This window comes from Pipra filicauda, unplaced genomic scaffold (assembly GCF_003945595.2).
Source record: "Pipra filicauda isolate LSUMZ 115617 unplaced genomic scaffold, ASM394559v2 scaffold377_size797966_pilon, whole genome shotgun sequence".
Lineage (NCBI taxonomy): Eukaryota > Metazoa > Chordata > Aves > Passeriformes > Pipridae > Pipra > Pipra filicauda.
The window spans coordinates 449,206-471,446 of record NW_024104506.1 but is presented as its reverse complement, the minus strand read 5'-3'; the positions used below and the strand labels follow the sequence as shown (position 1 = coordinate 471,446).

At 49.3% G+C, this 22,241-nt stretch overlaps 1 protein-coding gene across 8 annotated transcripts in view; it reads left to right on the top strand.

Moving 5' to 3' along the window:
- ARHGEF9 (Cdc42 guanine nucleotide exchange factor 9) overlaps nucleotides 1–22,241 on the top strand; it is a 186,388-nt gene that overhangs the window by 44,896 nt on the left and 119,251 nt on the right. Inside the window, exon 1 of one of the 8 annotated variants that reach the window (XM_027738783.2) lies at nucleotides 9,990–10,103. The exons of 6 other annotated variants lie outside the window; for them this stretch is intronic. In XM_027738783.2, the coding sequence (XP_027594584.1) occupies nucleotides 10,074–10,103 (30 nt within the window). In that variant the 5' untranslated portion in view covers nucleotides 9,990–10,073. Of the gene's footprint in view, nucleotides 1–9,989; nucleotides 10,114–22,241 lie in introns of those variants that run through there. One more of the 8 variants, XM_027738788.2, reaches the window with a different exon arrangement.

Genomic DNA, 22,241 nt, shown 5'->3' with positions numbered 1-22,241 from the left:
TCAGACTTCACATCACATGGACTCTTGAAGTCTTTACCTCTGTATAATCCCTTGTACTCAGCAGTGATGTGGTGGCACATTTGGGACCTAATTACAAGCTCCACTGCCAATCCAAGTACCAAATGGAGAAGGATGGTTTTGGAAGGCAGAGGATGGACCTGACTTATGAATCATGAGTAGCAGGGAAGGTGGTGCAGGAAAAGGCTGACGCAGTTTAATGGGATTTGGATTAAAAATGGTTTAATGGGATCTGGGCATAATTGTGTTTTTAATGCCTGCCTGCCTCACTGGTTCATGCAGGTGCTGCTTGGGTGGATGGTTTGAGGTTTGCATCCACTTCTTCAAAAATCACACTTGACTGGCTGTGGTCACACAAGCAGGTCGATGTTGCAGAAGTCCCTGCAGGCTTGTCACAGCTCAGCCCTGTGGGGCAGTGGGAGAGAGGTGCCTGGGACACGGCCAGAGAGCCAGAGGGGTCATGGGAAGCTCTGTTAACCTTTCCCAACTGAGTTCAAAACAGGTTTTCCTTCTGTATGTTTTTTTCCCTTCTGGATTTTTTTCCTGGTTGGGTCAAGCTTGAGACCTTCCCACTTCAAACTCACCATTTTCCCCAAGGCTGTGGAAAAGACTCAGGTGTGCTCATTGCCATGCAAGCCTGGAAAAACTGCAAAGAACATTTGCAAGTGTGGTCTTTGAAACAAACCCACCAACCCACTTGGATAGCACCCCTCACCTCTTTCTTCCCTTTTTCTTAGGCTTTTGTAAGGACATTTCTGCTGTTGTTGAGGATGCTCATCCAGAATTCACACCCACACACAAATTTTGTGGTAATGTAACAATGCCTGTTACTGATAGTGAGTCTGGGTTTTTTTACCTAAAATAAATGCAATGGTAGAGCTGTATTGTTGTTAGTGGAAGGGAGCTGTGTTGAACTGGTTTTACCATGTTGTCTTCCTTCCAAGAATGCTGCCATCCTGAACGGTGCTCATTATTTAAAATGAAGATCATAGACCCTGCTGGTTGTCCTTAGAGGATGAGTGAGGCTTATGTGGAAGCAAGTCCCAGCACTCCTGTAAGTGAAGAAACCATGTCACCACATCTGGGAACCTGAAGTGTGGTGCAGAGCTCAGTGTTTTATGATCTTTAAAATCCTTGAGCAATACTGACTAAGATCAGTATATTCAGAAACAGTTAATTGAGGAGCTTTTCCTATTGTGTCATCTCAAGTTACACACTTGGTTTCTCTCAATAGTGCTCTCTTGGTGAGGTCAGAACACCTCAGGGGGATTTTTTTATGTCTTGTGCTTTATTACAAGCATACTCACGTTGTAAGGTGTGAGCAGACCCGGCAGCCTGACTGCTGTGGCGTGACACCTTGACAATAATAGGGATGTTCTTGGCAGTGGTGCATTAATAAGGATCAGTCTTGTGAGGGGGACCACTGCAGAGCAGGAAAGCACACAAAGGCAGAGCATGTGGGAAGTGGCTCTGGTGCAGTAGTCCAGGCTCTGGTGAACGCAAGGTGAGCCTCAGAGCCCCGCTCGTGGTGTCCTGTTCTACCCCTGCTGATGGGGACTGACGGGTGTGATCCCTTCTCTGGGCTCAGGACCTGCTGGGGTCCTTGCTGTCTCCCTGGGGCTCTGGGGGACAGGCACACTGGGACAACTCCATTTGTTTCCAGAAACTGCAGGGTCACGTTCCATCCTCTTCATTTCCAAGCCTCCAGCCACTAGAGGGAGAGAATGCCACATATTTATGGCTCCATTTGTGCGTGGGGATGTGTTCAATAAGGGAATTGCTTTCCTGCAGCAAGGCTTGCCAGGCAGTCCAATAGCTGGGTTTAACCCCTTTATTTATCTGGCCACAGTTTCACAACTGCTCCTGAGATTTGACCCCTGTAGACCTCGGTTGGTTTACGACCTCAAATTCTAACAGTTCTGGAGGATGTTAGATGATCCTTGTCCATGTTTTACACCCTGTATTTGCTGTCGAGCATCCCTGCTGTGAAATGGCTTCCATGGGGGGAAACGCGTGGCTCCTGCTGGGTGTGCCTGTCTGCTCGTGTTACTGCACAGCCCAGTGCAGTGCTGCAGCGGGAGGGACAGCGGGCACTGCGGGCGTGGACGGCGTGGGCGCCGCGGGACACCGACCCCCCCGCCCCACACTTCCTTCCTGATAAACCAGAGACTCCTGGAGCCCATGGCCTGTTTCCTCTGCAAGAATAAAACAAGCCCAAGAGGGATCTCATTTCATTTGAAATTAAACCATTGAGTTAGTAATTATTGTAGGCAGATGAGTTTTAACGATTTCAAAGGACACCAGCAAGGAGTTATGGGTTCAAAGGAGAGAACTGGGGTGGGAGCTTTGAGAAGACAGTGTCAGAAAGGGAATTCGATAGACTTTTGAAAGTGAAACAAGATTGAAACTTTCCTTTGCAGATTGAGCTCAGTGGGGAAGACCCCTGGAAGCCTGATGAGGGGACTGTGGGACTTGCAGGGATCTTGAAAAGTAGCTGGGGATGAAAGCAGCATGTTCAGTGGGTTTGGAGGGCTGCAGCCTTCAGTCTGCAGTGCTGTTGACCAGGAGAATTTACATCCCTCTGCAGATGGTGGATGGGGAAGAGAGAGTCTTTCTGCCTTTCTTTGGGCTCCAGATGGTGACTCAAGGTAGGGCTCTCTCAAAAGGGAAACCTCACGATGCTTTAGCAGCCCAAAGTGCTGAAGGAGAGCATCTCTCTGGGAAATGTTCCTCACTCTGAAAGTCGGTAGTTCCACTTAATAGAGAGACTCAGCAAAGAGGTTTCCTTAGGCTGATGGGAGCTGCAGATGACGCTCCAGCTCAGGAAGTTCTGGTGAGGCTGGGGCTGGTCCCAGCTGTTCCTTTCCCTAACTGTTTCTCTTTCCCAGATGTACCCTGGTTGGCACAGCTGATGGCAGGCATGAGATAAGCAGGGAGGGAAATCTGCAGGAAGGCACTAGAAACCTTGGGATTAACTTTACCCAACTACATTGGGAAAATATGCATGTAAGGACTAAACATACATCATTGTGGGGAAGGTGGTCAAAACATCCCTTGTTGTCCTGGGTGTCCATCACTGGACACCCCATACTTGTAGGGCTGAGGTTGGGCTGCTCCGAGAGCCCTCCCTGCTCCGGTGTGTTGCTCCTCCCTGCACGCCTGGCTTGGCCAAGGCTGTCCTAACACGTCCTGTGGCAACTCAGACTAACTGAGGCCATGAGAACAGGGCTGTGAGCTGAGCTGCTTAAGCTCAGCTTCCAGGGCCACAGGTCACAGCTTGAACTGAATAATAGAGTGAGGAGAGTGACGAGTGAGTTTGAAAGGCTCCTCCACATCGCTCTGTGCATCCTGATGAACTGTGGCCATCACCTCATAAACATGACCTGCTCGTTAAGCCTTCACCTCCTGACAGAGATGTGAGGTCTTGGGGGACCAATCTCCTTGCCTTCTGCTTTGCTTCCCAAGAGCCAAGCCCTGACACTGTTACTCAGGCAGGAATCCCGTGGATGTGGGTGGGAGCTGTGCCATAGGTGGATCACACCCTACCATTGCAGTGCTGCTCTCTGCAGGTGCAGGGATTAACATGGCAGGGAAAGCATTTCTGTCCCAGGGTTTTGTGCGTATTTGTGGGTGTAGGACCAGGTTGGGATGCCTCCTCCAAAGGCACCCAGCTCCAGTGGGATCTCTGCTGGGTTTGGGTGGTGGAGAGGGGCCAGGCAGGAGCTCAGATGTGAGTCTGCCTGTTGGTGTGACAGAGGAGGGCTGCAAGAGCCCCCACGCCATGAGATGTGGCCATGCTGTGGGCCTTGGAGGCTCCTTCCCCAGCTCCAGCATGGGAACATCCCTCCAGGCACGAGGGAGGATCATGCCTGCAGGATGTACGGCTTTGTCAGTCCCTTCTGACCTCAAAACACACGACCTGGGGCAGCATTTATTGTTTCCCCGCAGATCTTCTCGTGAATAGCAATACTAAGCTCTAGTTTTCTTTAAAAAAAAAAAAAAAAAAAAAATCTCTTTTTTGACTGCAGATCTCTTAGTACACAAATGAAATGAATTTATATATAAGCACTGTGCTACTTGTAAAGCCCTTTCAGTTTCAAATTTAGTTTTATTCCTCTTTTTAATCTCCATAGGATTTTCCCTAAATAAGCAGAACTAGGGCAGTGCTAGTGACAGATGGACATAAAGAAGACTTGGATGCTGGAGAGCCTTTACTGGGCTTGGGGATCTGAACTGGGGTGCTTTCCTCATCACCCTAAGAGTTTAATTTGCCTGCAGGTTTTTAATTTTCACCTCTAAAGCAGAGGTCTTGGCAACAGAGAGTGTTCCTTGGCAACAGACTCCTTGGTTCATTAAAGCAGCAGTGGGAGGCTTCAAAATGCCACTGTTGGAAAAAGTTGAAAGATATTAGCAAATCAAATGGGCCGAGGCATGAGTCTTGTCAGTCAGGTGAGGATGGCAAGGAGAAGGAATAGTAAACAAGGTGCAAAACATGAAGGGAACTTGAAGGATCAGTTCTGGAAGGAGGCAGGTCTGGGATTTGCCTGTTTCCCTGCCTTCCCAAGGGCCCCATCTATCCCACAGGATGGCCTGGAGAGGAGCAGCAGGAACCTCTGTGTGTCTGGGGGATCGTGTGCTGGCAACAAAATAGTTTTTACTTAATAAAAAACCTACTTTTTAAAACAGGTTTCCAACTGTGGTTTCCCACTCGGGTTGCATAAAAATTACAGTTTGTTTTGGTCCTCTCGAAAACTGAAGCTGTAATTTTGTTAGTAAAATCCAAAAAGTCCTTTGGGGAAAGTCTGTGAGAGTGTGGCCGTGGCCCTTTCCATCCCTTCCCTCCTTTAGCGTGGAGCAGGCTGTGTGACACTGCTTGGAGCCACACTGGGGTCTGTTTGCACTGTGACTGCTAAATATAAATATACCAAATAATTAACAATGCCTCATGTATGTAATTAGATTAGAATTAAATTACTCTAGTTTGTACCAGCATACAGAGTGTACGTACAAGTAGCTAATGAGGATTGGAGAAGGGGTTTGGAGCAGAGGGAGACAGGTTTGGGCTCCCCTGTCTGTCCCTGCCAGTGTTTGATGTGTAACCTTGGGCAGTCAGGGGAAGCCCCTGTGCCCTGTGCAGGTTTGCAGGTAATGATTTTTCTCCCTTCCTGTGGTAAACAGCCAGATCCCAACCACAGCCATCAGAGCAAGTGATGTTTATGCACTTGTTCCAGTCCTGTGGTTCTGTGATTCTATAATTTATGACTGAAACTATCTTTGTGTCAGAGTTAGTTCAGGAGGACACTCCTATCTGGGGCTTCTGAATATGTCATCTCCTATTAAAGAACAAACAAATTCTCTTGTAATGTACCATAAATAATAATAATACTTTGCAAGAGCCCGGAGCGCTGTGTTATTGCTGTGCTAATCAGAGAGGCACTGGGCCATTATGAAAGTATTCCATGGGGTTTGGGTTTTTTTTCCTGCAGGAAGGTACGTGTTTCATAGCTGTGTAGCGTGGCTGATTGGTTTATAAAGCCAGGCTGGATAATTCCTAGTAGAGGTTAGACAAATTCTCCTCCTTTCTCATTAATTAACCTGTAGGATTTGGTGCCTGTTCTTTGCAGTTCAGTAGAGACAATGACTGCAGGGACATATTTGTGCTCTCTGATATGGAATGAAGAACATCTGCCTTCTGCAGCAGTGAAATACTGTCATGTGCCTGGGCTCTCCAAAGGGCACTGTCGGGCTTCTGCCTGGATGAGGCAATTCCGGGCTGGAATTTCAATAGGGAGGTGTTGGCTGGGGGATGTTCTCGCATCGTAGGGGAGGGAAGAGTGGATGAAAAGCAGAGGAAGGGAAATCCCTGCGTGAAGGCAGCAGCAGCAGGGCAGGGAGAGGAGCACCTTGGAAAAAGTTCCCACATCCAGAGAGAGGTTTATAGCAGTATTCTTATGGTGGGATTAAAGAAAGGAGGCTTTGGAGATCTAAAGGAGATTTCAGTGGTGATGTGGTAATACAATAAAGAAAAGAGATGAGAGGCAGGTGAAGTCCTGCAGTGCTGCTCTGCTGCTCTGCTGCTCTCACAGGTTGCAGGAAAATGAACCATCATGTTTGGAATCCCACTGCTGTGTTTTGGAGGTCTGAAACGAGGGATCTGCACCCAAAAGCTGCACAGCGATACCACAAATAGTGGCTGGGAGAGCAGGGTGGGTGTCTGTGTGTATTGGATTGGATAGCAGATTGCAGTGGGAATGTTGTTAAAGTCGTGTGTGTCACTTCCATGGCTCCAGATGTATTGGATGAGGTACAAGGATGGAGATTACTTATTGCTGTTTCAGAGTGTGATGCGATAGTGACTGTCCTGCTGATACCAAATTGCTTGGCTTCTGAGTCGCTCTCCAGATGCAAGGAATTAGGAGAAAATAAATTACACATGGAAAAGTGGCATAAATCTAATCATTATAGTCCCTTTATTAGTCACAACTGCTACTACAGAGCAGTGTCCAGGTAAACCCTGTCCCTTCCTTCCCATCTCTGCTCACCAGTGAGGCTATTGCCCATTATGAATATCACTTGGCAGTCAGAAGTAGACCCCAAACGGGACTGGCCTTTGAAGGGCAGCGGCCATCTGAGGGTGAAGCACATCAGCTCGTTTTTCTCCTTCCCTCCTCATTCTGGAGGGAAGGAGACATCCGGTAAAATGTGACCAGAGCACAGCTCTGCTGAGAATTACTGGGACGTTGTGTTATGGATGAGCAATACACGAGTTCTTCCAGAGCAATCCCCCAGGCAAACCAGGGACTCTGCCTGCTCACCTGGGCAAAACCTCGTCCCTGCCTCCCCAGTGGGATGTGCTCAGGTAGTAGAAATCCCATTTTTTCTACGCTAAGTCCCAGGGCAGGAGCCTGCAGTGCAGACTCTGCCCAGACACCCCACACTGAAAGTTGGCTCCCTTTCCCTGTGGGCACTGTGGGTTTTCCTACCAGTGCAATGCCCTGGCACTGCTCCACGGTGCTCTGTGACTCACAGCTCGCGTGTGTTGTTTGAAATGCCCCATGTCTGGGGTGTGCTGGGTGGGCAACCCATTGTGTCTTCAGATGTGTGGGCTGTAACATCCCCTTGGAATGCCTGGCAAAGGGGCCCAGATGTGGTGCCCTTTCCTGGAAGGCAGGTGCTTTGCTCCAGTGTGGGAAGGTGGAGAATCGTAGAGCAGAAGCATAGAATATCCTGAGCTGGAAGGGACCCACAAAAATCATCCTAGTCCAGCTCCTGGCCCAGCACAGGACCAACCAGAAGCTCACAGGTAGCTCCTCCCTGCTCCCCCTGCTCTGGCAGGGATGCTGGGTTTGGTCCCCTGCCTGCTGGCTGCCTGCAGAACGCTTTGCATAGACAATGAGGCAGCAGAGGTGCATTTTCTTGGCAGGGAAGAGGCAGCTGGGTTCTCTCTGTGGTTGCATGTGCCAAAGAGAATGGCTGCCCCACTGCTCTGAGCAGGATGGGATTTGTGTGCAGGCTGATGCTCATTCAGGGGTTTGGCTGATCTCTGGGCTTTCCTGCCTTTCCTTACCTTTGCAGGGAGCAAGAATTAACCTGGCAACTCTTGCTTTGCTTCTCAGATCAGTTTAGTGTAAACAAGGGATAGAATGTGAAACGGGAATATGAGCCTTATTGACAGGTCTGATTAACAGCTGACAGGAGGAGCAAAACAGGGATAATTTCTTCTCGTGTGCAACAAACTTCCACAACAATTGTCCTCCTCCTTCTCCAGATCCACATTACCAATTGGAACAGTTGGGTGGGATGTGCCAGACAAATACCCACTCCATTTGCACTGCCAGGTTAGGATGGGTGTAACTTGGACTGGAGTGAGTGGAGTTACTGGGATGAGGCAGTGTATGGTTTAAAGATGATCTTGTGCTTAAGAGGGTCATTCTTGTATTGTCTGTGTGTGCTGACAACAATGCAGATCTCATTCAATATTTCCCGGTAGAAAAACATTTACCTTCAATTACAGATAACCTCATCATTGCTCTCTTTTTAGTTCAGGTTTCTGAAGGAGCAATGCCCATGCATTCAGGATGTCCGTCTGTCTGTCAGTTCTGCTGTCCTGGCTCTCCCCAATCCCTGCAGCTTTTAAATCAGTTGGTGAGGTTGTGCTGGATCTGTCTGACATCCCAAATAGGTTTTGTACCTGATGAGGAGCAGACCCTGATTGACAACACCAGAATGGTTGCCAGAGGTGGGATTTTCCAACCAGAGTCCTCCTATGGATGTAAATAACTTACCTGGAGTTTCTGTCACTTAACATAGGAAACTTAGGTAGAATTCCAGAGTTTGGACAGCTATAAGCATTTGTCTCCTGACTCACTCTTTTGTCAGCCATCTCTGGCAATAATGATGGCTGTCAGTGCCTGTAGAAAAAGTGATGGAATATGGCTTGATGTAACTGGAGCAGGTTAACGTGGGGCCGCAACAAGATGCAGAGATGCTGGGCAGCATCCCTTCGCTCCTGCTTGCTCTCCTGGTCTGTCCCAGTTCAACAAATAAGTGAAGACACCTAGGCTCTGATCCTGCTGAGTGGCACAGGACCAGCACAAAGTGGCAGTCATGAGGAGCTGCATGTTGTTTCCTGACTCAGAATCTTCAGCTACAGGAAAAACGTTGACTCCTCTGGAGGCCAGGAGCAGGAGATCCAAGTGCCCTTCTGCCCTTGAGTGCATGGATAAAACCCCACTCAAACACAACCCTAAATCCTCTGCAAGTGTAACTGAGGAGACTGTAGCTTCTCCAGAGGTTTTGCAGTATATCCTGTATGAGGATCCAGTATGTCCAGTGTACCCAGTGCATGTATATCCTGGCTGTGGGTGTCTGTGCCCATCTGAGCAGGACGTCAGCCATTTCCCACTTTGTCTCCACAATTCCTACCTGCCCTCCTGGCTCTGAAACCAGCTGCAGACCTTGGTTGCCAGAGAGGAGATTTGGGGAGTGTTGGGGGGGCATTTTGCCTGTTCTCAGGGGTGTGTCAGTCCCTGCTCCGGGCTGCCCCTTCCTGTGGGCAGCGAGCCCTGGGATGGCGTAGCCGCCTCTGTGAATGGCCTTGGCCAACTCCTGCGATCTCCATGTCTTCTCTGAAAAATGGGGAGAACCATGTCAACATGCGTGTCCCAGCTGGAGGACTCGGGAGGATTCAGCCCTGTCTCCAGTTGGCTCTACACATCCCATATGCTGCCGCCGCCTCTCCTCTCCAGCGCCAGACAGAGCGATCTCCTCTCCCTCGGTGTGGTGGGTGGCCGTGGCAATGGGGAATGCTTAACGAGTGGATTCTCTTCTCAACTCTGCAGCGGGCTGTACTTTCCTTGCCGTGACCAGAAAGTCGGGATAAAGCTCCCTCACAAGGGGAGCGAGCAGGGGATTAAAGGCCTGAGGGGGGAGTGGGGTGCGGGTGCTGTGAGGAGGATAACCCCGGGCAGCAGGGGCAGCGCTTGGCTGGGCTGGGGGCTTTGGTTTCAGTGGGAAGGGGACTTATCCTGCATGTGGAAAGCGGAGTGAGAAACTACTGCCCTTTGAACGTCAGCAAAAGCCCCAGCCCATTGCTGAGCGTGGAGCCATGTGCTGGCTCTGCAGTTTCGGAGTCCTGCAGCGCTGGGGGCGAGGGTGACCGGCCAGGGCAGGAGGGCAGGGGGTGCCCGGGCTGCTGGGCGACTGCGGGGACCCTCCCCAAGTTTGTATAGGTCCCCCCTCCCTCCCCTCTGCTCTCCTCCCCTCCCCTCCTGCAGAGTTTCAAAGCACGGCAAGGGAAAAAAAAAGGACATCCCCCTCCCCTCAAATCCCTCGGTCCGTGACTGAAATAAATAAGCACAATCCCAGGTAGTGAGGAGGCTGCTAGTAACGTGCTCCTGACAGGCACGGGATTGCCGGGCTGAGGGATGGCTGACTGAAAGCTCTGGGCTAGGGTGGGGGTGGGGGGCTTCTTTTTTTTCCTGCCAGCTCTCGCCAGGCAGTAGGGATTTTTTTTCCTTCCCCTCCCTGATAATAAGGACATCATCAGAAGCAAGATGCAGTGGCTAAGGGATGGAACAGGAATGGTGAGTTCAGGTAGCTATGTCTTTCTCTTTTCCTCTTATTGCAGTACTTTGACAGGGAAATGAACCTCCGTCCTATCTCCTGACTCCTCCTTTACTCCCTGTCCTTGAAACCATTGATCACTCTGTAGCCATTTTATGGACTCTGCATTCCCAAACTGCTGAGCGAAAGAAGAAATTAAAAGAGAGGAAGGAGGGTGGGCACGCATTGGGGCGTGGGAGGGGGAGCGGCGCTCGGCAGGGCTGGAGAGGGGGTTTCGGTAGGGTGAACCGGGGGGACTATGGGGGAAGCAGAGGGTTTTCCCGGTTCCCGAAGATGGGTTGTGTGGTGTGCGAGCTGGGGGAGAGACTGGGAGGAGAGGAGTGCCGGCACAAGGATGCTGGCTGGCGGCAGCCGCCGGGACCTGTCAGATCTGCCCCTCCGCCGGATGATGAGTTGCGGTGCGGGGGGAGCCGAATGTGCTGCTGAGCTGAAGAGTCCCTGCCTGCGCTTGCATCAGGCTGTCACACTCCTCGGGAGTGGAGAGGCTTCAGGAAAGCGGGTTAAACACTGACAGCTCTGCTCAGTGAGACAAAATCCTGCCGATTTGCAGATGCCCTCGCTGAGCCCGGAGTGCGGCTCGTAGGGGCTGTGTGTGCCGGGGGGGGGGGAAGCGGGGAAGTTCCCCCAGCTCAGCAGGGTCCCTCTGCCTCATTCAGAAACTTCCCCGTGAAGCGATGCGGTTGTTATTGAGATCCTCCTCCCCCCCATCTCTCCCTCCTTGCACAGCTTGGCTTTGCAACGGCAATTTCCCTCTGTGCTGGGCTGGGCTTTGCAGGTGGTTTTGGGTTTTGCCCTTCCCTGGGCGTTCTCCCTCCTGCGGGGAGCCTCGGGGGATCCCTGCGGGCTGCTCCCGGTGTCTGGCTGGCTCGGGCCGAGCAGGCTCTGGCGTCACCTGGCTCAGCCTCCGCATTCCGGCTCCGCGGGGGCACCGGCAGATGCCGCTGGCAGTGAGGAGGCTTTTGGAGCCAGCGCAGAGATCACTGCCCGCGCTCTCCTGGTGCCCAGCCACCAGCTCTGTGCCGCCCTTGTGCGGCTCCTTCTGCCCTTCGGCCCCTCTCGGATACTCGCACAGATTGGGGCGGAGTGCTTTGTGCTCCTGGAAGGCTCGGTGTGATGCGGCTGTAGACAGCAGCCTGCATTAGGTTCCACATTTGTTTAGGTCCTGTTTAAGGTTTGTCTACCACCCCGCAGCGGTTTGGGGGGTTTGCTGCCACCTCCCACCCTCTGAGCATCCCGAGGGGGCGGGATTTCTTCCCTGTGCCCCCTGGACCCGCTCGCAGCCCGAGGATCACTTTGCCGCTCTCCGCCGGTGTCCAAGCAACGCAAATCGCCGTTTGCCGGTTTACGTTGTCAGGGATAAGTACGGTGCAGAAAAGTGGTGCTGGCAAGCTGGACGTGGCTCTTGCATCCTTTTTCCTCTCCTCCCAGGTGACTGCTGAGCTCGGGTGGGGAGGGGCTGGATGTGGTGCAGGACAAACTGCTTTTTTAATTGACACAGCATAAGACTTGACACTTTCTCACCCTCTCACCTTCCCAGCTTCCTTCCTTGCTGCCGGCGGCCAGGGAGACTTTGTTATTTTGTTCTCATTAGTCTAATCTTTGCCTTCTCTTTGAGAGGAATTATAGGGGTTGCTGGATAGCCTGTGATATGTGATATTTTGGGGGAAAGTAAAACTCCAGTGATTGATTTTGAAGAGGGAGTTTCCCAGTATCGCCTGTCTCAAAAGGGAAAAACGAAAGAGAGAACTGTGGTTTCTTTATTTGATACAGCAGTTTAACAGCCTCAGCAGTATTTGGAGATATTCCACATATCCCCAGGTATCTAGAAATAAAAAATGATTACAAACCAACAAAGTAGAACTGACCCTAATAAGATAAATCCAGCAGGGATCTTTGCAGTCCCCTGTGAGTGAGGAGCCTGTTTCCCTGGGGATGGGTGGCTGTGGTCCAACGGGTTCAGTGGGCTCCTGCCCTTGGAATCCCAGGGATGCTGGGAGTGCTCTCTTGGCTGTGCTGTGGAACCAAGGTCCTGCCGATGCTTGGGCCCTCCAAATTCTGCTCTTCTGGCAAGACAAGGCATGTTAGTCCAGATGTCCTGGCCAAGTGCCAGTGCAGATAGTGATATTCCCTGTAATGCAGATTTTGCCTGCTGCCCCCATTGGTAAGTTAATTTAATTTTTAGCACTTCAGATGTGGATCATATTGGTGTGTGCTGCTAAACAAACGAGTTGTTCCAAACCAGAAGGAGCTGCATTTCAGCAAGTCAGTGGGAATATTATTATCTCAGTCTGCTGATTAAACTGTGCTACAGAACTATCAAATGGCTCTGTTGACTCCTGAGTGAAGGCTGGCTGCCCTGTTCTCACTGCCTTCCATGCCGTGGAGAACCTCAGCCTTTCACCCAGAGCATCACTGGACCAATTTTCATGAACACCGAGCCCCTGTTAGGGTTTTTCAGCTGTCTTTTTTACTCTGATACTGTTTTCTGTGCACCTACTAAAGAACAGCAATATACATTTATTTTGGCCATCATCTCTTGACTTGGTTCTGCTCAGGCATGTTGGTCAAAACCCAGATTTTAGACTGATTTCTGCCAAGTTCTGCACAGCATTGATTTATTCAAAGTGCTGTTTTCTGTTCTCAGCTTGGGTTAAAGACTCAGACCCGCTTCCCTTCAGAGTTACTCATCTTTAGAAAGCCTGTCACTAATGTTTTCCAAGTGATAGTAGCTTTTGTTCTCATGGCAGGTGGCTCTTTATTTCTAAATCAGCCCCTTAAACCTCACTATTATTCCATAATATTAAGCTGTCGGGGCTTGTTTTTTTCCTCCTTTGCATATGCTGCTTCCCATTTTTTAAACAATTAATCTTTTGCCAATTATGCTGGCATCCCACGGGGATGCTTTACATGCTTCATTGGTACCAAGTTGCTAAACTCTCTGGTATCTGTTTCTAACCCAGAAAGATGAAACTAATTGTCATTGGTAGTGATGAGGATCAATCTACACCTCTGACTGGCGTGTGAGGATGATGATTATTTGGTTTGGGATTCTTCAGAGAGTATTGATCCAGCATGGTAATCAAATGTTGGATTAAATCAGGCCTTTTCTGGGATAGCTTTTTATCTGCCAAGGGCACATTTTTTTCCCAGGCCTTTGACTGTATTACAAGTGTGAATCTTCTTTGGTATTTCCTCACATAGAGTCTCCTTCTGGGCTTAGTATTGTGCCTGTGACAGTCCAAGTGAGTGCAGCCATTACCTTCCATAGGTACAGTCCCAGTCTTTTCTCTTTTTCAGGCATATACAGTCATGTTTTTCCCTAGGCTGCTATGCCAGTTGTTCAAATACTTAAAATCAAGCTGTGCTTGATATTTTCCATTTCTCTCCTAAACAAAAAGTAGGCTCTTGTAAATCATCACAGCTTAAAAGTGTGGTGATAAGGAATTCAGTGAATCAAAAGACCAAACACTGCAAGTGGTGGAGATATCCATGAACAGGGCAGGTCAGCAGCCAGGATCTTGCTTACATTTTTCCTTAGTGATCCTTCTCCACTTGTCAGTCTGCAGATCACAGGATATTGAAAGTACAAAGACTCTCTGCAGTCTGTAATCCTGAAAAGCTCAATGTGAAGTCAGGAACAGAGAAGAGGAAAAAAGCAGTTTTGGTTTGACTTTCATTTTTGAAAGTTTGGATAAGCAAATGCAGTTGGTGGAGAGAAGCCAGGCCGGGATGGGATGGAAGAAGGATCTTGCAGTATCCAGGCATTAGGGAAAATGGGACTGAAGAGGCCCAGAGCTCTCAGAGTCCTGCAGAGATCAAAGGGAACAGGGAGCACTCAGCTCCAGTGAAGCTCCCAGGAAGCCCAGTGACGTGCTGAGCAGTTTGGGTGTCCTGCAGAGGATGCTGTCAGGTCCAACCGCTCCACACCCTGGGACCTCAGCAGGGAGGGCTTTTTCCACAGCACAGCGGCTTATTGGACGTTTGTTCCTGTTCACCCTGGAATCTGCTGTCGCTGGAGGTTGATACTTGGGTTGACTGAGCTCTGCAGGTGCTGGAGAATTCCGTGTGTGCTGCAGTGCCACGGAGCTCCCAGAGCCTGAAACCCATCCTACCAAATGCATGTTTTTGTGGGATTTTTCTTACTCATAAAGTACCTGTTCAGTTTTTCATTTCACTCACAGTTTGGGGCTCCTTTAATCTTTCAGTTATAGCCTCTGACTAGTGCTACTATAAGAGTATATGATAAATGGCCTGGTTAAGAAAGAGTTGACATTGTGGTAAACAAAAATATTTGGATAAACCCCTGAAATATGCTGAGGATTGCCCTTGTGTCAGTCCCACGTGTGGCTAGGGGGAGACCTGGCTCTGGTCCCGTGGCTCTGTACCCCTGTTCCTACCTGCTGGATATTGGACATGCCAATAACTTCTCTGTCTCCTGAGACATGTCTTCATGATGCATCAGGGATGTCTGGAAAACCCTGTGAGAGCAGTGCTGGGAGGGTGCCATGTGGAACATCGAGCAGGCTGTGCTCGCTGGGAAACTACATGCACCACGTGGTCACCATGTCCATCTGTCCTTCCTGCTCAGGCTTTCAGTGTTTGAGCACCACGGGCTTTGTAAACCACAGTTCTAACTGCTGAGAACCTGATTTCCTTTATATCTAGTCAAACGGTTTTTCTTTTTTTAAACACTTCTTGAAAAATCTCTGAAATGCTTCAAGCTGACATCTTAATGTATTTATGACATTAGCTGCTTCTGCTCCAGAATGGTTGCTCTGAATCTCTTTGAGCCTGGCTGTTATTTTGAACATGACTAATTCCCTGAGTGACTAAGCTCTTAGATAATAGGAAAAATTCATCAAGTTATCTCGGTCTTCAGTAGTTTCTATTGTTATGAAAAGATGACTTACGAAAAAAAGAATAAATAAAGATGCTTATTATGTAATGTGGGCAGGGAGGGGAGAGATGAGGTTTGTTAGGGAATGGCTGGAGTGTCGTATCTCAGAGTGTCATATCTGGGAGCCAATTTCAGGCTGTGAAATCTCCAACTTAGTCTGGTAGGAGGGGATGGGTGAGAAGTAGAGAGTTCCTTGTCCGGAGTTCTGGTCACTCCCCCTGAACCCAAATTCCTGTGTCAGTGTACAGAAGTGCCTGTTCTGTGGGGATCCCAACCTCTGTCTCCCCATGCTGCAGAATTACTTGGAGGTAACCCAAGATAATGTTGGGCTTGCAGTAAATGGCACCACACCTTCTGTGCCATAGTTGTTTCCAGGCCACAGCCGAAGCCGAAGCTCCCAAAACTCCTGCAGTGCCGTGTTTTGGGGCGCACAGCAAACCTCAGCTCTATCCCACTGGATTTACTTGTTGTCCTTGCTGATGAATGATGCAGAAGTGCAGTTTGTGCTTCTGGGAGAAGCCAGTTCCACCCCAGGCTCCTTCCTGTGGTCACTGTGTGTGGCTGTGTCCCACAGCAGAGGAGTTTGTTTGTGTGATCTCACACAGCCGGGGTCCCCTTGGCTCTCTGCACTCACACAGTGTCAGGAGCAGTGGGGAGGGCAGAGCTTCCTGTTCCTGGAAGGCAGCAGCCTCTGCTCCCTCTCACTGTGAGCAATCCTGCTGGGCCAGGGTGGGACAGGGAATGAAACCCTACTGGCCTCATTTGGAGAAAGGAAAAAAAATGAAAGAAAAAAGCTAAAAACTTCTTTTTCCTTTTTAATGCTTATATTGCTGATAAAAACGAGCGTTCCGTGTACTATTCATACACCTACTGCTATCCATCTGGAATTCCTACTTCATTAGCTTGGCTTGCATCGTTTCCTTCATTAAAAGAGTGCCAGATTCAATAGGCTCTTCCCTCTTCTTTTTTTGGGAGGCAGAGAGAGGGGGAGAAAATTATTTCTATGAAGCAAATCTAATTCTCTGGGTTAATCTGTGTGAAGAACATGAGACCCCTGGGTCAACTTCTTAATGAGATAGTTTTTTCTTTACTCAGTGTCTTGATGAGGAGAAACCCAGGGAAGCTGGAGCCAAGTGTCACAGGAGGGATGTGGGGAGGGCTCTTTTCATCCTCATTCCCGTATTCCAAGCAGGGCTGTGGCTCCTGCTCCTGTGCCACGGCTCTCACTGAGTCAGGGGCTGTGCCTGGCTCAGCCTGCCTGATATGTACATGGTGGGGGATTCCAGATTCCCCCAGAGTGAGCTCGGGTCGCAGGGCAGCAGTGAAGTGTTGAATAACAAGCATCAGGACTTGGAAATCCAAGAGCCTTTGTCTTTTCCTGGTGCCCTGGGCAGGGCCTGACTCAGCCTTGCCCACAAGCAGAGATGATGGTGACCTGTTCAGGGGGAGCATCCTGTTGCAGGAGAGCTGCTCCTTAACCCATATCTTCTGCAGGGCCAGGCAATAAAGGCACAAAGCAAAACCAAAACTTCTCCTCTTCCTCTGGTTTCTCTCTGGTTCCTAACGTTACTGTTTGGTGTGTGCATCATGGATCACACTGTTCCTCTTCTGCCCAGCACCTCGCACTACTATTGCCAGACCTCCACCAGCTTGGGCAGAGGGAAATACTCTGTTAGATTACCTTTTTTACTGCATAGGAATTGTGGTGCCTTGGATTTCAAAGGACCTTCCTGTGTTGTGGCAAAGCTGAAATGCACCCTTTGATATTCATGACGAAGAGTTTCTCTGTGCCTGTGCAGCTGAATTTCGCAGGGACCCCCTCTGGGGACACTGACCCTGGATTTAGTAGGGGTTTGTTGTAGTTTCTAGAGGGTGACAATTTTTTTTTCCCATTTACCACTTTGTCCTGCCATGTGTTGATATGAAGATTCTGCTATTTAATGTCAGAAGTGAGAGCAGGAGCACTGGAGCTCCTGTCAGTGCCTGGAGGGAGCACTTATATTCCCCCAAGAAAGGGATTTGGCTTGGATTTTTCTGCGGTTTGGGCTTTGCCTTCTCTGCTTTGTTTCCAGGGTCAGCTGCGAGCCCAGAAGCCTGAGAAGTAAAATTAAGGAGTAAAGTTCTGTGTGTTCTTTTATGCCAGTGGGATTTTTTTATTGCAGACGAGGACATCTTACGTAAGGCTGAAATGAGCATCTGAATTGGATAGGTCCTTTTAAACTGAACTTTCTCAGCCCCTCAAGTCTTTCTCTGTGACCAGGGTAATTGGTGTTACCACATCAGATTTCTGTTGGATTTGAGGGGTTTTTCTTTTCTTTTTCAACACTGGGAATCTGAGGATGCTTCTAGACTACAGTCTGGGGTATGGAGCAGATGCAAGGAGAAGAGAAAGCACTTGCAACACGATTGCCAGGGGCAGGAGATTTTAGTCTGTCTTAATGCTTTAAGTTCAAATAAACTTAAAAATAGAATATGTGTTGTTCTCACTGCAATCCAGAGAAGCACAATGGACACCCCCCCCTTCCCCCCAGACAGACTCTCAGGGCTGTTTCAACATGTTTTAAATAGTGTTACAAGAGCTCTGAGCACTGATTCCATTGGGACATGTAGCACAGCCCAAGCTGGTGCAGCCCTGCAGGTGAGGGCAGGATGTTGGCAGGGACACAGTGAACTGTCCTAGAATGCAGGTGACAACTGGCCAGGGTGCTCTGGAAGAAGCACCTGGGCACCTCATAAGACAACAGTGACAAGGCTTTGGTTCTATCTCCCCCCTCCCTGCACCACGCAAGTGCTTTAGTTCTTCACCTGAAGGAAGAGCAACATCTGCTCAGGTGCTGGCTCTGTTTGGAGGAGGAACCAGGATTAACTGAGGTCTTCAGATGTGACTGTAACCAGCCTTGGTTAGTATCTGACATTGCCCCATCCCGGGAAGTGTCCAAAGCCAGACTGGATGGCCTTGGAGCAACCTGGTCTAGTGGAAAGTGTCCTTGCCCATGGACCAAGATGAGCTTTAAGCTCCTTTCTAAGACAAACCATTCTGGGATTCTGTGATGATTCTGTGTCACTACTGCCTTACATTCAAAGACCTGTTCATCTGGCACGTGGTTACTTTTATAGAGGGTTGTTATGGGGCTGGTGCACTAGTACATCACAACCCCCCTGACTTGGTTGGTGTCTGGCTGTTAGTATGAAATGAAACTGTTATAAATAAATCAATCTCTACACTGGGGACATAATTCTGTTGTGTATCACTTCTTGTTTTCTGAGATAAAATTCGAACTGGTGAAGAATGGGAAAGGGTTCACCTATGACAACTTGCCTGAGCTCCATGTGTCTCTAAATGGTGTGTCTTTCAAGGGTCAAGCTGTGGAGATCAATGTGATGCTTCCCATCTTTTGGTGAAATCCTTGTTTTTCTTTTTCATGGAATACTTAGAGCAGTGACAGGGAAATGTTCAGGTCTGTCCCCGTGGTCTTTGAGCTCTTGGCCAGGTGGTCATGCAGGTTAAGCCATGTGGCAAACTCAACCTCTGGCAGTGCCTTGTGTTCCCCAAACAGAAGTGGGCTTAGAAAATTAACTTATTCTCTTTGCCAGCACTCCCAACCTTGCTACTCCCAGCTTGCTTAAGGGGTCTTACTCTGCTCTCTCCCACATCCACCTTCTCTCCCATTTCACTGCTTTGCTGGCTCTCAACTCAGCCTTTTCTTAGGCAGTTTAGAAGGAGGAAGTTATTGGAAAAAGTTCCAAGTTCACGTACAGTGAGGAAGCTTTCCATTTGAGGGATGGAGTGGACAGGCAAGGAACTGGGGTGACGGGAAAGGTAATTTTTAACCACAAAAATCCAATCCCTGAGTCCAAGTCTTTACAGATATTCCTCCCATTTTGCAGTTTGGATAAGGAATTTTAGGCATTTGGAACTTTTTAAAGCTTCCCAGGAAGCCATTCCATAAACGTACAAGATTATGGAGATTCTGGCAAAGGATGGAGAAGGGGGCTCTGTCACACTCACTGTGAAGAGAAGGGAAAAAGAGGCAACTCCCAGCTTAAGGAAATCCTCCTTTTTGGAAGCAGCAAATCATAATCTCACTGGCCTTTAATCTCTCAACCCCCCAGCTTAATTCCTGCCTAGATTTAGAAAGAAACCAACTTAATTTAATGGTCTTCTCATAATCTCTAATGGAGGCCAGCACTCACACCCCCATTGATGTCACGGCCGCAGGCCATGAGTGCCCAGCACAGGAGACTGGGAATGGAGGAGCCTGTCTCCTGCCCACATATCCCTGAGTACTGTTGCTGTCTGTTCCTTTTTGGGGGCAGTATTAATTCAAATTAAAAGTTTAAACTTCCTTCATGTTGCCATATAGGTCTGGGGTGAGGCTTTTGCTCCAAGAGGGAACATAAACAAGCCGATGCAGTTCTGGACTGATGATTGATGGCAGCTGTTTTCCCTATGTCCACGGGTTTCATCTGTCCAGACCCACTCAGAATCATGAACCACCCTGTGATTTGTTTGAAATTCTCCCAAATTCACCAAGAGACTTGGCCAAGTGATGGGCAGAGTTGGGGTCCTCATGCCAAATCCCGGAGCTTGGCCACACCACTTCCTACGGCGGTATGCTTGGAATACTCTGGATCTTCATTGAGTGGCTCATTTTTGAAGTTAATGGAAGGTGGAGCTGATGTGTTGGGAAAACATAGATGCCTCTGCATGTCCAAAACTGAAGGTTGTTTATCTGCACAGGAACTGAAACCCTGGACTGCCACACGCCCCTGGACTGCCCTGCCAGATCATGTAGCTGTCATTGGGAGTGGGATGCAGGACCTGTCAGCATTCCAGTTGCAAATCCTGGCTGCTGAGTTAGAGCTGTATTTATTGAGCTGGAAGGAGTGGGATGTGCTAATTGCCGGAGACATCCATTGGAGGGAGACGTGGTCACAAGGCTGAGCCCGATGTGTTACGCTCGGAAGGATTTGGCATCATCTGCTTCATAGGCTTGCCCCAAAATTACCATATTGTAATTAATGTTAGTGGAGGGCCCCTCTGATCTGTCTGTTATTTGGGTGTCCAGAATGCGCTATCCCTACATATTTGTCTATCAGATTTGTGATTTATGCTTACGTAGAGATGTGCGGGTGTGATGTGTGAGTGGGAGCCGTGCCTCCTCCCCGATCGCTATCCCGCTGGAGAGGTGCTGAAGTTAAAATCTCCTTTCTCTTACAGCAGAGCCCTCGCTCAACTTGCATTACAAATTGTGCTCCCCAAATCTCCTGTAGTGTCAGGGCATGTGCTGTACTGTGAGGGACGTGGTGTTTTGTATAACTAGTACAGATCTTATCATCTCGTTCCTCGGTTTCACTCTGTGCAGGAGGTTAGACTAAACTTCCCAGAAAGCATTACATGAAGTTAAACTCTGCGGTGGTTTTATATAAACCCCTGCTGTGTAGGTGTTCTTTTTCAGAGAGGCTTCCAAGAGACGGTATCATCCACTTTTGTAGTAAAATTAACATTTAGTGCACGCAGGAGGCATAGGAAATTATATAAAGCAGCAAGTACTATTGGGAATACTGTGAATATCATTTAAGTAGAAGCTTCTCTGCAGTAAATCTGTTTGTGCTGCTCACTCTCAGTGGTTGTTACACACATAGCTTCCACTGGAGCCCAGTATCTGTACCTGTGTGAGGTGAGGCACCTGGTGCTTTCCTGCCTGATCTGCTGGGGTGTTTGCTCTGGAGTGTGACCTGGGGAACAGGGATGCTGTGGTTGGAGCAGCCCCCCAGCCCCTGCAGGCAGGAGCCCAGCACTGAGCTCGCCCCTCACCTGCAGCTGCTCGCGATGCTCAGGCTGTACTGGGGAGGGGGTTTTGGGGACCCCCTGCCCGCGGCTGGTAGACGGCCCCAGGAGGGGCTGGCTTTGTAAAGCCTGTCTTTAGCATCTCTGCCCTCCCATGCGCTGTGAGTGGCTCAGCTCGTGCTGAGGGACTGCCCGAGCCCTGCCTGGCAGTGCTCGCAATGAAACCCTCCCTTTCAGCTACGGAAGTAGCTTGTGAGCATGTGTGATCGCTGCACCTTTGTTCTGGATATTTCTTAGGCCTCCGTGCTCGTACCTGCCCCGATTCTGCTCCCCTAGCTGTGTGCAAAGGCTCAGAGGAGTCTGCCTTGGAACTGCACTCGTTGCCTCCCGTTCTGGGCAATGAGAGGACACACAGAGCAAAGGATGGGCTGTATCTGCAGAGGGTCTGCAAGCCCTCGGGGCTGTGTGGATCAGTAGAACATCTCCACTGGGCTTCCTCTAACAGTAAGGCTGAGCCTGAGCTGGGTTCCAGACCCAGGCTCCCTCTGCTCTCATCACAGTTTAGAGGAAAACATTAACTGGCTGTAAAGATGCCTCTAAATCTGGGCTGGTTGTATGTTTTGGAGAGGTCACTTATTTCTGAGACAGAAACTGGAATTTTCTGGATGTTAGGGTGAGTTCAGGTTTGGGTTTCGGAAAATTGCATATATTGTTTTGGGAAAGGATGGTAGCAATAGTAAATATTCCATATCTGTTACATGTTGTAACTAAATGATCTCCAGAGTCCCTTCCAACGCAAACCATTCTGTGATTCTCTGTTTGCTATTCTGGTTAGTCTAAAATTGCATCAGACAGAGTGACTGTCCTAAAACTGGATACTTGATAGGGAATGCAGGTCTGGAAGCTGGTGACCTGGATACAGCCTGGCACATGTGCTAACAGGGCAGCTTTAAAGTAACTTCTTTGTAAATATGCAGGTGAAAAATGACCTTTAACTGTCCTCCTGAATAAGAAACTCTCTGCTTGAACAGAGCAGGGGGCTCAGGTGCTCGAGACAACCTCTGGCTGGTACTTCTCCCACAAAATAAAAAAGAGAGGAGAAGAAACCATCTGATGGAACCAAAGTGTTCTTATTTCCACTGTGCTCAACACAGCTCACCTTCAGCATCTGTGAACACATCATGGCCCACGTGTGCTACAGAGCTGGTCAGAGAAGAGGAGAATGGGGCTGAGGAGTGTAGGTCTTGCACAGGTCTGAGTGGAGGCCGAGGAGGGAGGCTCCATGGAGGCCCAGTCCTCGCCCACATGACATGCTCTCCCTCCATGGTGTTTGAGGTGGATATAGGAGCCTCCTCCTTTTAAGTGAGCCCTCCGGCAACCCAACTAGCAAAGGAAATAAAATAAAGCTAA